We start from the raw sequence: 12,463 nt of genomic DNA on the forward strand, positions 1-12,463 counted from the left end.
CGCTAACACCATGGGGACCTGACTCCGTCTGGCTCTAGCAAGCGCCTTTCCCTTAGCTCACAGCTCTCCTTTCCAGCTCTGGCTGTCACCTCTTACAAGCTTTCTCTTCCTTCCTTCCTTCCTCCCCACCATCTCTCCTCTCCACTGAGCTCCTGCACTCACTTGGATTGTCATCACCCGGTCACCCCAGGACAGTGCCCACTGGGCGGGGGGGGGGGGACTTGCCTCCCAAGGCAGGAGTGCACTCTCGCTTGGCCTTGTTATGGTTAGAGTAGCAGATCTGGGGAGCCAGGGAGGAGATGCAGTTCTGACGGAGCAGACACTGAGCAGTGCCTTGGGCCTGCCCCTCCCTGGGATCTCTTCAGGGCGTCAACCTCAGCCAGCTGCTGCTGCTCTCAGCTGCGGATCCCAGCCACCCAGAACCCCAGGGCTGGCATTCTGTGATGTCAACTGTTCCACACAGTTGCAGATGTTGCGGGGCCGTGTTGCCGGGTGGCGATCGCTAGTGTAAGTGACCTGGATCCGGGTAGCCACTCTAGGAAGCTGTGCCCTTAGTTGTCAGGGTTTTGGGAGAGCCACTGGCTGGCTGAGTTTCCTACACTCCGTGTCCTGTGGGGATGTGGGTTATTGGGAATTGAACAGCGCAGTGCTGCAGAGGGAAGAGCCAGGCCTGCAGGCCAGGCACTCTTCTGTCTCCAACCCAAAAGGACCTGCTTCTCCATCTGCCCGAGTGAGGGCTGCTGTCCTGTGCCCAGAGGTGTAGGTTGCTGTCCACATCCAGACACCAGCCACAAACTGTAAAGACTTCTGAATCTGACATCTTTCCTAAGACAGAAATGTCGCGGCTTCCCTGATTTGCACTCCAGTTGAGGAAGTTACTGTTTGGTTTCTTTTTGGTCCCCTTGTGAATCTGCTGCCAGCTATCTGATTGGTCTAGAATCCTTCTTGCCTTGCTTTTGAGGCTTTATTTTCAATAAAAAAACATTTAAATTGAGCTAACTCACCCTCTTTCTTTCTTTCTTTCTTTTTCGTAATACTGGGATCTAAACGCAGGGACACTCTACCACTGAGCTATGTCTCCAGCCCTGTTTTATTTTTTATTTTGAGAAAAAGTCTTGCTAAGTTGCCCAGACTGGGCTTGAACTTGCGATCCTTTTGCTTCAGCCTCCCAGAGTGCTGAGGTTATAGGCGAGCACCACCATGCCTGGCTCCCAGCCCATTTATTTATTTATTTATTTAGCAGTACCAGGGATGAACTCATGACCTTGTACTTGCAAGGCAGAAATGGCGCCACTAAGTTAAATCCCCGGCCCCCAGCCCTTTTAAATTTGCTTTGTTTCCTTCTTTGCTTTGTTGTGTTATACAGCCTCAATAAGTTGCTCAGACTGGTCTCAAACTTGTGATCCTCCTGCCTCAGCCTCCCTCACTGCTGCAGTTACAGGTTGTGCACCACTGTGCCCACCTTCAAAGGAATACTTTCTTGAATGACAACAAATTCCTACTTGCTTTTGTTTGAGGTGGGAGCTTGCTCTGTTGTATAGGCTGGCTCCAACTCCTAGGCTTGAATTCCTGGGCTCAAAATGATTCTACTGCTTCAGCCTCCTTAGTAGCTGGAACTACAGGACCACCACCAAGCCTAATGATAAAATTTTTAAAAATCACATTAATGATATGCAGTTAGAGGAGAAACTCATATAAATGGAGCGTTATTTATCCAGAAAAGCATCGTTTGTGTTGTTATGTTGTGTGGACACCTCTGGCTCCAGTCCAGTTTGCTGAAATGCGCTTTCCTCTCCCTTCCCTCCAGTTGTCATGGATGATGATGATGACTCGTGTCTCCTCGATCTTATTGGGTAAGAGGCTCCTCCCACGTCTGGGGAATCAACTAAGGTTTGCTGAGCAAAAGAGCCTAAGTATATGAAAACTCACTGGGTTTTAAAATAAGGAGTCTGCCGGGCGTGGTGGCGCACGCCTGTCATCCCAGCACTCGGGAGGCTGAGGCAGGAGGATCACTGTGAGTTCGAGACCAGCCTGGGCTACATAGTGAGTTCCAGGTCAGTGTCATCTACAGTGAGACCCTGTCTCAAAAAAACAACAAATAAATAAAAATAAGGAATCTTGATAGTCAAAGCAGCAAGACCACAGGAGGTTTGTTTCAACATGGGGTCGTTATTCAGGAGTCTCTTATTAAGTTTTTGTTCCCAAAATCCCCAGGGGTGTGGCTCAGTGGTAAAGCCTGTATTTAGCGTCTGAATGCCCCAGGTGTAAACACTAGCTCTTGCACAGGTGCCCACACATAGATATATACACTCAGTCATGGGAGGCAGAAATGAATCATGATGGGAAATGAGACAGCATAAATATAAAATAAAAGGCTACTGAGAAAATCATTTTAAAATAGTGAGTGATTAGCTGGGCATGGGGGCGCACACCTGTGATCCCAGCACTCAGGCAGGCTGAGGCAGGAGAATCTCTGTGAGTTCCAGGCCAGCCTGAGCTACATAGTGAGCTCATGACCAGCCTGAACTACATAGTGAGATCCTGTTTAAAACAAAAAAATAGTGATTTTACTCAGGCTAATACATCATCATTTTGCCCTAGTAATAACCCTAAGCACAGGTTACATATGTGTTTGTTCTTTTCTCTCTTTTTTTATTTTTCTTTTCCAGAGACCCGCAAGCATTGAACTATTTTCTACATGGACCTAGTAGTAAACCTGTAAGTAATGCTTATCAGCACGTCGCAGACACAAACTGGGTTTTTCCTTCCAGTCTCAGTAACCACTGTGCCGACTTTGTCCCTTTGCAGAGCAGCGATGACTTGACGAGTGCAGGGTACCCTGCGGCCAACTCCAACTCAATTTTTGCCAACTCCACTGTGAGTATTAGAAACTGAATGGAAGTGTTTCTGTGTCAGGATGCCTGGTGAATGGGGGTTTAATTGCTTTTGTATCCCAAGGAATCCTAACACTGTCCTTTGTAACTTACACAGCAGGAAAAGCCATTGAGTTAGGGGGACGCTTCTCTTTTAACTTGCTCACACATAAGGCAAGCTGAGATTTACTTTGCCAATTTTTAAAGTTTTCAACTTTCTTCCTGAAATGATTCAGAAGTATTATACCCAAGAAAGTCATCACCGGGCATAGTGGCGCATGCCTGTAATCCCAGCACTCAGGAGGCTGAGGCAGGAGGATTGAGTTTGAGACCAGCCCAGGCTGCATAGTGAATGCCAGGGTAGTCTGAACTACATAGTGAGACCCTGTCTCAAAAAAAAAAAAAAAAAAGTCATACCCAAGAAAGTCATACCAGAAAATTTTGAATCTTTTTGCATATGCTTTAAAGAAATCTTACATAGCTGGGTGTGGTGGCACACACCTGTAATCCCAGTGAGGCTGAGGCAAAAGGACTGTAAATTCAGGTCTTAACCTGGGCAAAAAAAGAAAGTAAGAATTTATTTATTTATTTATTTATTGGCAGTACTGGGGATTGAACCTAGGGAGCAGTGAGCTGCATCCCCCGCCCTTATTACTTTGTTTTAAACAAGGTCTTGCTAAGTTGCCCAGCCTGGCCTTGAACTTGAGATCCTCATGCCTCAGCATTCTGAGTAGCTAGGGTTAACAGGTGTGTACCACAGTTCCTTGCAAGAAATCAAATCATGTTTTATTTTATTTATTGATTTTGGGGTGTGTGACAGGGTCTCACTATGTAGTTGAGACTGACCTGGAACTCGCTATGTAGCCCTTCGCTGGTCTCCAACTCACAGCAATCTTCCTGCCTCAGCCTCCTGAGTGCTGGGATTACAGGCCTGTGCCACCATGCCCTGCTGTCAGTCTGTTTTGTTTTAATTTTTGTTTGCAGTACTCTGGATTGACATGGCCAACTGTTTGTTTGTTTTTTTTTTTTTATTTTGAGACAGGGTATTGCTAAGTCGCTAAACTGTCAAGAGTTGGCTCAAAGTCACAGTCCTTCTGACTCACCTCCCAGAGTGCTAGGATTACAGGTGTGTGCCATCACGCCTGGCTAAGAAATCATTTTTTATCACAGTTACAGATGATTTTCATCTTATGGAGGAAAAAAATGACATTTTTTGAGCATGTACTACATGTGTAACACTTGGGGCCCAACAAATACTAACATCACTTAATCTGACTGATTGTGTAAAGTAGTTCTGTTAGTATTTATATTCTGTAGATGAAGAAACTAAAGCATCACTGGGCCATAGTCACAGAGCTAGGATTCTGACCATAACCAGAGGTAGAGCTCATGTTCTTAAAATGGAGCATGGGGGCCAGGGATTTAGCTCAGTGGTTCCGCCGCCTGCCTTGAAAGCGCAAGGACCCTAGTTCAATCCCTGATACCAAAAATAAGCAAACAAAAATGGAGCATCAGCCTTGAGGAGGGGGAGTCCTGCTTGAGCTGTGTGGATGGAGATTACTATAGTCAAGCCCTGTGAGTTCAATCCCTGATACCAAAAATAAGCAAACAAAAATGGAGCATCGGCCTTGAGGAGGGGGAGTCCTGCTTGAGCTGTGTGGATGGAGATTACTATAGTCAAGCCCTGTGCTGCCTTAGTACTTAGTGTGTGTTTTGCTTTTTTGTTTGTTTTGTTTTTGTTTTTGTTTTTGAGACAGGGTCTCACTGTGTAGTTGAGACTGACCTGGAACTCACTTTGTAGCCCAGGCTGGTCTCGAACTCACAGCGATCCGCCTGCCTCAGCCTCCCGAGTGCTGGGATTGCAGGTGTGCGCCACCACTCCTGGCAGTATTTAGTGTGTGTGCGTGCGATACTGGGGACTCAACCCATGGCCTCCTGCCTGCTAGACAGGCATTCTGCCACTGAGCTACAGCCCCAGTCTTTTTTTTTTTTTTTTTTTTTTGATTATTGAGATAGAGACTTGCTAAATTGCCCAGGCCAGCCTCAGGCCTTGATCCCTCCACCTCAGCTTCCCAAGTAGTTGGGTCACAGGTGTGCGCCTCCTCTGGCTTACCTCACCCCTCTGGGCTGTGGGTGGGAACCTCGCCCAGCTGCTCTTAGCTGTGGAATTGGACACCTCAATAAATCTCTGATGTTCCATCAGATAGTATTTCTTTTTTCTTTTCTCTATTTTTAAGTGCTGGGGATTGAACCCCAGACCTCATGCTCTCCCACTGAGCACCAGGCTGAGTAGCATTCCTGACATTTGTTTTTTATTCTCTGACATGCATTTTGAATGAGTAATAATGGCATGTGATGCTACTAAGTCCATAAAGTAGACATTTATTTAGCCTGTCTTTCAACATAAATGCTTTGTATTTACTAACTCTCCTACTTCCATGTATTTGTTCTACCTTTTCAGACTGTTTTATTCAATATTATTTATTATGTCAGATGTAGTAGAAGTATTTAAAATGTTCTAAAAAAATGGGTGTCTATCCCAGCATCGAAGGAGGCTGAGGCAAGAGGATCGCACATTCAAGTCCTGCCTGGGCAATTTAGTGAAACCTTGTGTCAAAATAAAAAGGACTAGGGACATAGCTCAGTGGTAGAGCATCCCAGGGTTAGATCCCCAGTATCTTTAAAAAAAAAAAAGTCTTTTAAAGCCTGTGGTCTGTTAATTTGTAGACTATGAATGCATTGAACTCTGTGTTACTGTGCATGAGATACCCATTGTTGCCTTAATGTTTCTCTGTAAAGAAACCCTTGTGGGCAACTCGCTTTCTGGTTCCACGTCTGTCTCTTAGGTAGAAGCTTTCTTTCTCTCAATAAACTCTTCCTACTCTTAAAAAAAAAAAAGAAAGAAAGAAAGAAAGAAAGAAAGAAAGAAAAAAGAAATCCTCCTACTTTCATCCCTATTTCCTACTTTCTTTCAAATGATTTGCCAAGTCCTATGGTGATGTCCTTATTAGTCCTGTTTCAATTGTTAATTGGGTGTGAAAGGAACTGCTCTTGACTTTTCCTTTTTTTTTTTTTTTTTTGAGACAAGGTCTTACTGTGAAGTGTAGGCTGGCCTTGAACTCACTATGTAGCAAAAGCTAGCCTCAAACTCAAAGCAGTCTTCCTGCCTCAGCCTCCCAATTGCTGAGATTACAGGCGTGCGCCACCACGCCCGGCTACCTCTTTTGGCTTTGCTTTCCATTATGAGCTCCAGCACTTTACAGTTTAGACCTGGGATGGCTACAGTTTTACAGATTGGTGTGGTCTTGTTTTGTTTTGCTTTTTGCAGTACTGAGTGAGGATTGAACCGGACCTTGGCCTTCACATTGAACTATATCTCCTACTTTTGGGGGAGTGGGTGTAGAGCGGGTACCGGAAATCAAACTCAGGACCTTTCACTTGCAAGACAGGTGGCAGTGCCACTGAACCAAATCCCTGGCCCTCCTGCTTTTTTAAAAAATTTGTGACAGGGGCCTTACTAAGTCATTAAGTTGCCCAGGCTGGGCTCAAACATTCTTTTTTTTTTTTTTTTTGGTAATGGTTCTGGGGCTTGAACCCAGTGCCTTGAACATGCTAGATAAGCACTCTATCTCTGAGTTACATCTGAAGGCTGTGGCTCAGCTTAATATCCTTTGACCTCAGCTTCCTAAGTCGCTAGCCATAACGGGCATGCCCCACTCTTCCCAGCTTGGGAGCAGTCTTAAAACACAAAGCTTTAGGAGCTGGGAAGCATAGCTCAGTGGGAGAGTACGTACTTAGCCTGCATGAGGCCTTGGATTTAGGCTTCAGCACCAAAAAAGTAAAAGCAGTAGTCTGTGCCAGTGTCTCAAAACCATGGAGCTGAGCTCCAGGTAATCTGTGACTTCATGTTGTTTGTTTACGCACTGTAAAATAATATATCAAAGGAACAGATGCACAGACTTACAAACACGATGGCAAGCATGATCACTAAGGAACTAAGAGATTAGAATAAGGCGAGCAGTTTGGACAGTTGTACCTGAAAGGCAGGGTGTTGCTTTATTTATATTCAGGAATGAGATGAATCTTTTTTTATGGCTCTCTCAGAAACTAGCTATGCCCTGTAACGTGCTGCTTATTTTTTTAGAATGCTGATCCTAAATCATCCCTCAAAGGTGTAAGCAACCAGCTTGGAGAAGGGCCCAGTGATGGGCTGCCACTCTCAAGTAGCCTTCAGTTCCTTGAAGATGAACTTGAGTCTTCCCCACTCCCTGATCTCAGCGAGGACCAACCTTTTGACATTCTTCAGAAATCCTTGCAAGAGGCGAACATCACTGAACAGACGCTGGCAGAAGAGGCGTACTTGGATGCCAGTGTAGGCTCCAGCCAGCAGTTTGCACAAGCGCAGCTTCATCCTTCCTCATCAGCATCCTTTACTCAGGCTTCTAATGTTTCCAGTTACTCAGGTCAGACGCTGCAGCCGATAGGGGTGACGCACGTGCCCGTGGGAGCGTCGTTCGCGAGCAGCACGGTGGGTGTGCAGCATGGCTTCATGCAACACGTGGGCATCAGCGTTCCCAGCCAGCATTTGTCTAACAGCAGTCAGATCAGTGGTTCTGGTCAGATACAGTTGATTGGGTCATTTGGTAATCAGCCTTCCATGATGACTATTAATAACCTGGATGGGTCGCAGATCATATTAAAGGGCAGCGGGCAGCAAGCCCCGTCAAGCGTGAGTGGAGGGCTGCTGGTCCACAGACAGACTCCGAATGGCAACTCCCTCTTTGGGAACTCCAATTCCAGCGCCGTAGCACAGCCTGTCACTGTTCCATTTAACAGCACAAATTTTCAGACATCTTTACCTGTGCATAACATCATCATACAGAGGGGTCTCGCACCAAATTCAAATAAAGTCCCGATTAATATCCAGCCAAAGCCCATCCAGACAGGTCAGCAGAATGCGTACAATGTGAACAGCTTGGGGATCCAGCAGCACCACGTGCAGCAGGGGATCTCTTTTGCCTCTGCGAGCTCGCCCCAGGGCTCCGTGGTCGGCCCACACATGTCAGTGAACATCGTCAACCACCAGAACACACGGAAGCCCATCACCTCACAGGCCGTGAGCAGCACCGGGGGCAGTATCGTCATCCACTCCCCCATGGGCCAGCCACACACACCCCAGAGTCAGTTCCTTATCCCCACCAGCCTCGCCGTCACCTCCAGCTCTGTCCACCACGTCCAGACCATCAACGGGCAGCTTCTGCAGACTCAGCCCTCCCAGCTCCTTCCCAGCCAGGTGGCCTCAGAGCACGTCATGCTGAACAGGAACTCCTCCAGCATGCTCAGGGCCAGCCAGCCCTATTCCGGACCCATGCTGAACAGCCAGAATGCCGCCGCCGTCCAGCTAGTGTCCGGCCAGACCTTTGCCACCTCCGGCAGTCCCGTGATCGTCAACCACGCCTCCCCTCAGATCGTAGGTGGACAGATGCCCTTACAGCAGGCGTCTCCAACCATGTTGCACCTGTCGCCTGGGCAGAGTGGTGTTTCCCAAGGAAGGCCTGGCTTCACCGCCATGCCCTCGGTGACCAGCATGGCAGGACCCAGTCGGTTCCCAGCTGCCAGCTCAGCCAGCACTACCCATCCTGGTCTTGGGCCTGCAGGTCAGTCTGGGGCCTCAGGAGCAAACTTTACGGGAGATCAGCTGGCCCAGCCCAACAGGACTCCGGCACCAGTCAGTGCATCTCATCGTCTTCCAGTTTCTTCTTCCAAATCGACCAGCGCCTTCAGTAACATGCCTGGCACAGGAGCCCAGCAACAGTTCTTCTGCCAGGTAAGGCCCTCAGGCAGATGATGGTCTGACAGATTACAGATGGAAAAATGAAATGTGTATTTACATGACTATGATTTTCATCTTCCTATGTGTGAGCTTAAAATCTTTTTTTTTTGTTTTGTTTTGTTTTGTTTTAAGACAGGGTCTCACTACATAGTTGAGACTGACCTGGAACTCACTGTGTATCCCAGGCTGGTCTCAAACTCACAGTGATCCTCCTGCCTCAGCCTCCCGAGTGCTGGGATTACAGAGGTGTGCCACCATGCCCAGTTTAAAGTCTTCAATCTATGGTGGATTGCCCTTTTTTTCTTAACTAAAATGCTGTACTCAGCTAGGCTTGGTGGCACATGCCTAAAATCCCAGCACTTGCTCAGGCAGGAGAATCACCTCGAGTTCAAGGCCAGCCTGAACTACATAGTGAGACCCCGTCTCAAAAACCTAAATAATTAATAAAATTTTTTACCTGACACAGCACTGTGGTTAGAGTACAGACTTTAGATCAGACTTGGGTTTGAAGCTGGGCTTTCTGACATGGACCAACCTCTCTAGGCTTCAATCCTCCTGCCAGCCTCCCGAGTGCTGGGATTACAGGCGTGTGCCACCATGCCCAGTTTAAAGTCTTCAATCTATGGTGGATTGCCCTTTTTTTCTTAACTAAAATGCTGTACTCAGCTAGGCTTGGTGGCACATGCCTAAAATCCCAGCACTTGCTCAGGCAGGAGAATCACCTCGAGTTCAAGGCCAGCCTGAACTACATAGTGAGACCCCGTCTCAAAAACCTAAATAATTAATAAAATTTTTTACCTGACACAGCACTGTGGTTAGAGTACAGACTTTAGATCAGACTTGGGTTTGAAGCTGGGCTTTCTGACATGGACCAACCTCTCTAGGCTTCATTTTCCTCAGCAGGGAGAGGGAAGGATCACATTACCAACATTACCAGCTGTGGGGTTGTGATCCCAGAGCCTTAGCAAGATCTCTTAGCATGAGCCACAAGGCACTTGATTTTGGTTTGTTTTTTTTTTTTTGGTACCAGGGATTGAACTTGGGTCCTTGTGCTTGCAAGGCAGGTGGTGGAACCACTGAGCTAAATCCCTGGCCCCACAAGGCACTTGATGAAATGTGCTAAGGCACTAAGGAGGAAGATAGCTTCGGGTTACACTTACACCCATGTGCCTGGCCTGCTGGGAGTGCGGTGCTGCCGCCTCAGTATCAAAGGGAGCACCTGGGGGACCTGGTGGGACTCAGCAGTGGGCCTGCAGGGTGCACAGTGATCTTTGGGCCACACTCCTGAGCCTGCTCTAGTGCAGGGAAATTGTCACAGGCAGTCGGATTGTGCTTCTGAACAGTGTCAGGTCATTGCTAGAAGTCCCTTCCTCTCTGTGGCTGACCTCTGACTCCTCTGCTCTTGGTTCCCCCATTCCAAGCATGCGTAGGGGTTCAGGAGGACCCATTCTACCCCCACACCTGCCCTCCTCCATCCTCCTTGCCTCTGCTTAATTCCTCCACAGTCAGGAGTTTCAAGAACTTCTCTGTTTCTGTGCATAAAAATGTTTCGCTGTCAGGCTCTTAAGTATGGGCACAAAATCTTTACAAAAAAATATAGCTGTGCCTTAATAATTCCACTGAGAACCTAAGGAAACAAAGATTGTTTATGGTCAGAGTTGTTCAGTGTATTAGTTTTGGTATCAAAGGTGTGTGAGTGTGGAGTGTGTGTGTGTTTGAAATAATATCAAACTACAGAAAAGTTAAAATTACAAGAATTCTGCAAAGAGAGGTGTGTGAGTGTGGAGTGTGTGTGTGTGTGTGTGTGTGTGTGTGTTTGAAATAATATCAAACTACAGAAAAGTTAAAATTACAAGAATTCTGCAAAGAATTCACATATACCTTCACCAAGATTTCCAAAATGTTTACTTTTTACAACATTATTTTCATCCTCTTTACGAGATTTATTCCTTCTAGTGGACGACAGTATTTAGCATTTACCCCTCCCCTTCCCCTGTACACACACACACACACACACACACACACACAATTTGCAGAGTAAATTATCAGCCTGATATTTCTTGACCCTAAATGACTTGACTTCAGTGTATATTTCCCAGAAACAGTGCGTGACATTTCCCTATAGAGCTATAGAATAATTATCAACTTCAATAAGTCAGCATTAGTACAATAAAACAATATACAGACCTTACTCGGACTTAGTTCTTCCAATAATGTCCCTCAGAAAAAAAGGAAAAGAATTGCCTTGGTGTCTGTGGTCCAGGATGTAGCTGGGATGCTGCTTCATTTCCCCGATCTCTTGCCTTTTAAATCTCCAACACATCTTCTGTCTTTGGCTTTCGTGATCCTGGTGTTTTCCATGCGTATAAACCTGTTACTTTACACTCCATTGGGGTTTCTCTGATGTTTCCTCCTGATTAATTTCAGAACGTGTATTTTTGGCAGGATTGTCAAGAGGTGTTGCGTCCTTAAGACTCATGATATAGGTTTATCCCCTTACTGGTGAAATTTACTTTTTAAAATAAGTATTTATTATTATCAACTATGGATACTGCTTTTTGGTTTTTTGGTACCAGGAGTCGAGCTCAGGACCTTGTGCTTGCCAGGCAGGCATGGCAACACTGAACTACATCCCTGGCCTGACCTTAACTCTGAATGCTTGCTCAGGGCAGTGTCTGCCAGGTCTCACCACTGTTTTCCTTTTTGTTATTAGTAGGAATCTTCTGAAAGGTACTTTGAGACTCTAGATAACAATTTCTTATCAGACTTGTACATACTAATTTAAACTTGCGCTGGTGATTCCAGACTGAATCCTTCCCTCCCTCTTTCTTCTTTCTCTCCTTCCCCCGTTCCCTTCTTTTTATTTTTATTTACTAGAGATTGAGCCCAGGATGTCATACGTGCTGGGCAACTCCTCCAGTGCTGAGCTACATCCTCAGCCCTGTATCGTCTGAGAAATGACGGAGCTCTTGCTGTGCAGGTCTCCAGATGGGGACTCTCTCATTCCGTCACTGTTTTACCCTTCTTGTGACATCTACAAGAAGCTTTTCCTTCTCTTCCTACACTTGATCTTAGCCAAAAGGCTGAGAGTGATTTTTTTCCTTCTCTTCCTTTTACTTGTTTGTTTGTTTGTATGGGTGTATACTATAGATACTTATTTTATTCCATGAGTTATCAACTGTTGTGGTCATTTGAGGCTCAGATTTACCCAGGATTGACCAGCGGGCACTCCTCCAAATTGGCGGCAGCTCCTTCGGACGTGTTCTGTCATGCTCTGAGCACTGCCTCTAATTTGGCAAAACAAGATGTTCTGTGTTTGTCTTTCGTTTCTCTGTTCCTACCCCAGAATCATCAGTTGCTTTTAGGAGGTTTATTCCAATTCTAGTGGACAGCAGTATTTAGAGACCAACATCCAAGCAGAAGTACGGTCGCTGCTGCTGGGCCAACTCTGCTGGGAAGCCTGGATGTGCGTGCGTGCTCAGCATCCCTTGCTGTCCAGTACCTGTCCACCTGTGTACGGGCTCAGAGTTCACACTGGTGCTTCCGGTTCTAACCCACGGCTGCCAGATTCACCAAGTGCCCTCTTTTCCATACTCACCGCTCTCTTTTCTAACCGAGAAAGCCGGCTCCACAACAGATTTACTCACTTATTCATTCATTTGCTCAGTTGCAGAATTTGCACAGAGTAGCTTCAGAATTACTAATCCATGTTGCTCACCACCGTGAAAAGCAAACCTGCTAATTAGACTTTATTATC

General features: G+C 46.4%; 1 protein-coding gene across 2 annotated transcripts in view; it reads left to right on the plus strand.

The window, feature by feature from the left end:
• The first annotated feature begins 226 nt into the window (after positions 1 to 226).
• The window catches only part of Bicral (BRD4 interacting chromatin remodeling complex associated protein like), a 39,344-nt gene continuing 27,107 nt past the window's right edge, over positions 227 to 12,463 (plus strand). The window contains exons 1-5 of one of the 2 annotated variants that reach the window (XM_010617632.3): positions 227 to 507; positions 1,808 to 1,853; positions 2,670 to 2,718; positions 2,809 to 2,877; positions 7,018 to 8,700. In XM_010617632.3, coding sequence (XP_010615934.1) covers positions 1,813 to 1,853; positions 2,670 to 2,718; positions 2,809 to 2,877; positions 7,018 to 8,700 — 1,842 coding nt within the window. In that variant the 5' untranslated portion in view covers positions 227 to 507; positions 1,808 to 1,812. Of the gene's footprint in view, positions 508 to 1,706; positions 1,854 to 2,669; positions 2,719 to 2,808; positions 2,878 to 7,017; positions 8,701 to 12,463 lie in introns of those variants that run through there. The other variant, XM_010617631.3, reaches the window with a different exon arrangement.

The sequence above is a fragment of the Fukomys damarensis genome, unplaced genomic scaffold, assembly GCF_012274545.1.
Source record: "Fukomys damarensis isolate Sample0158 unplaced genomic scaffold, DMR_v1.0_HiC HiC_scaffold_20, whole genome shotgun sequence".
NCBI classification, from domain to species: domain Eukaryota; kingdom Metazoa; phylum Chordata; class Mammalia; order Rodentia; family Bathyergidae; genus Fukomys; species Fukomys damarensis.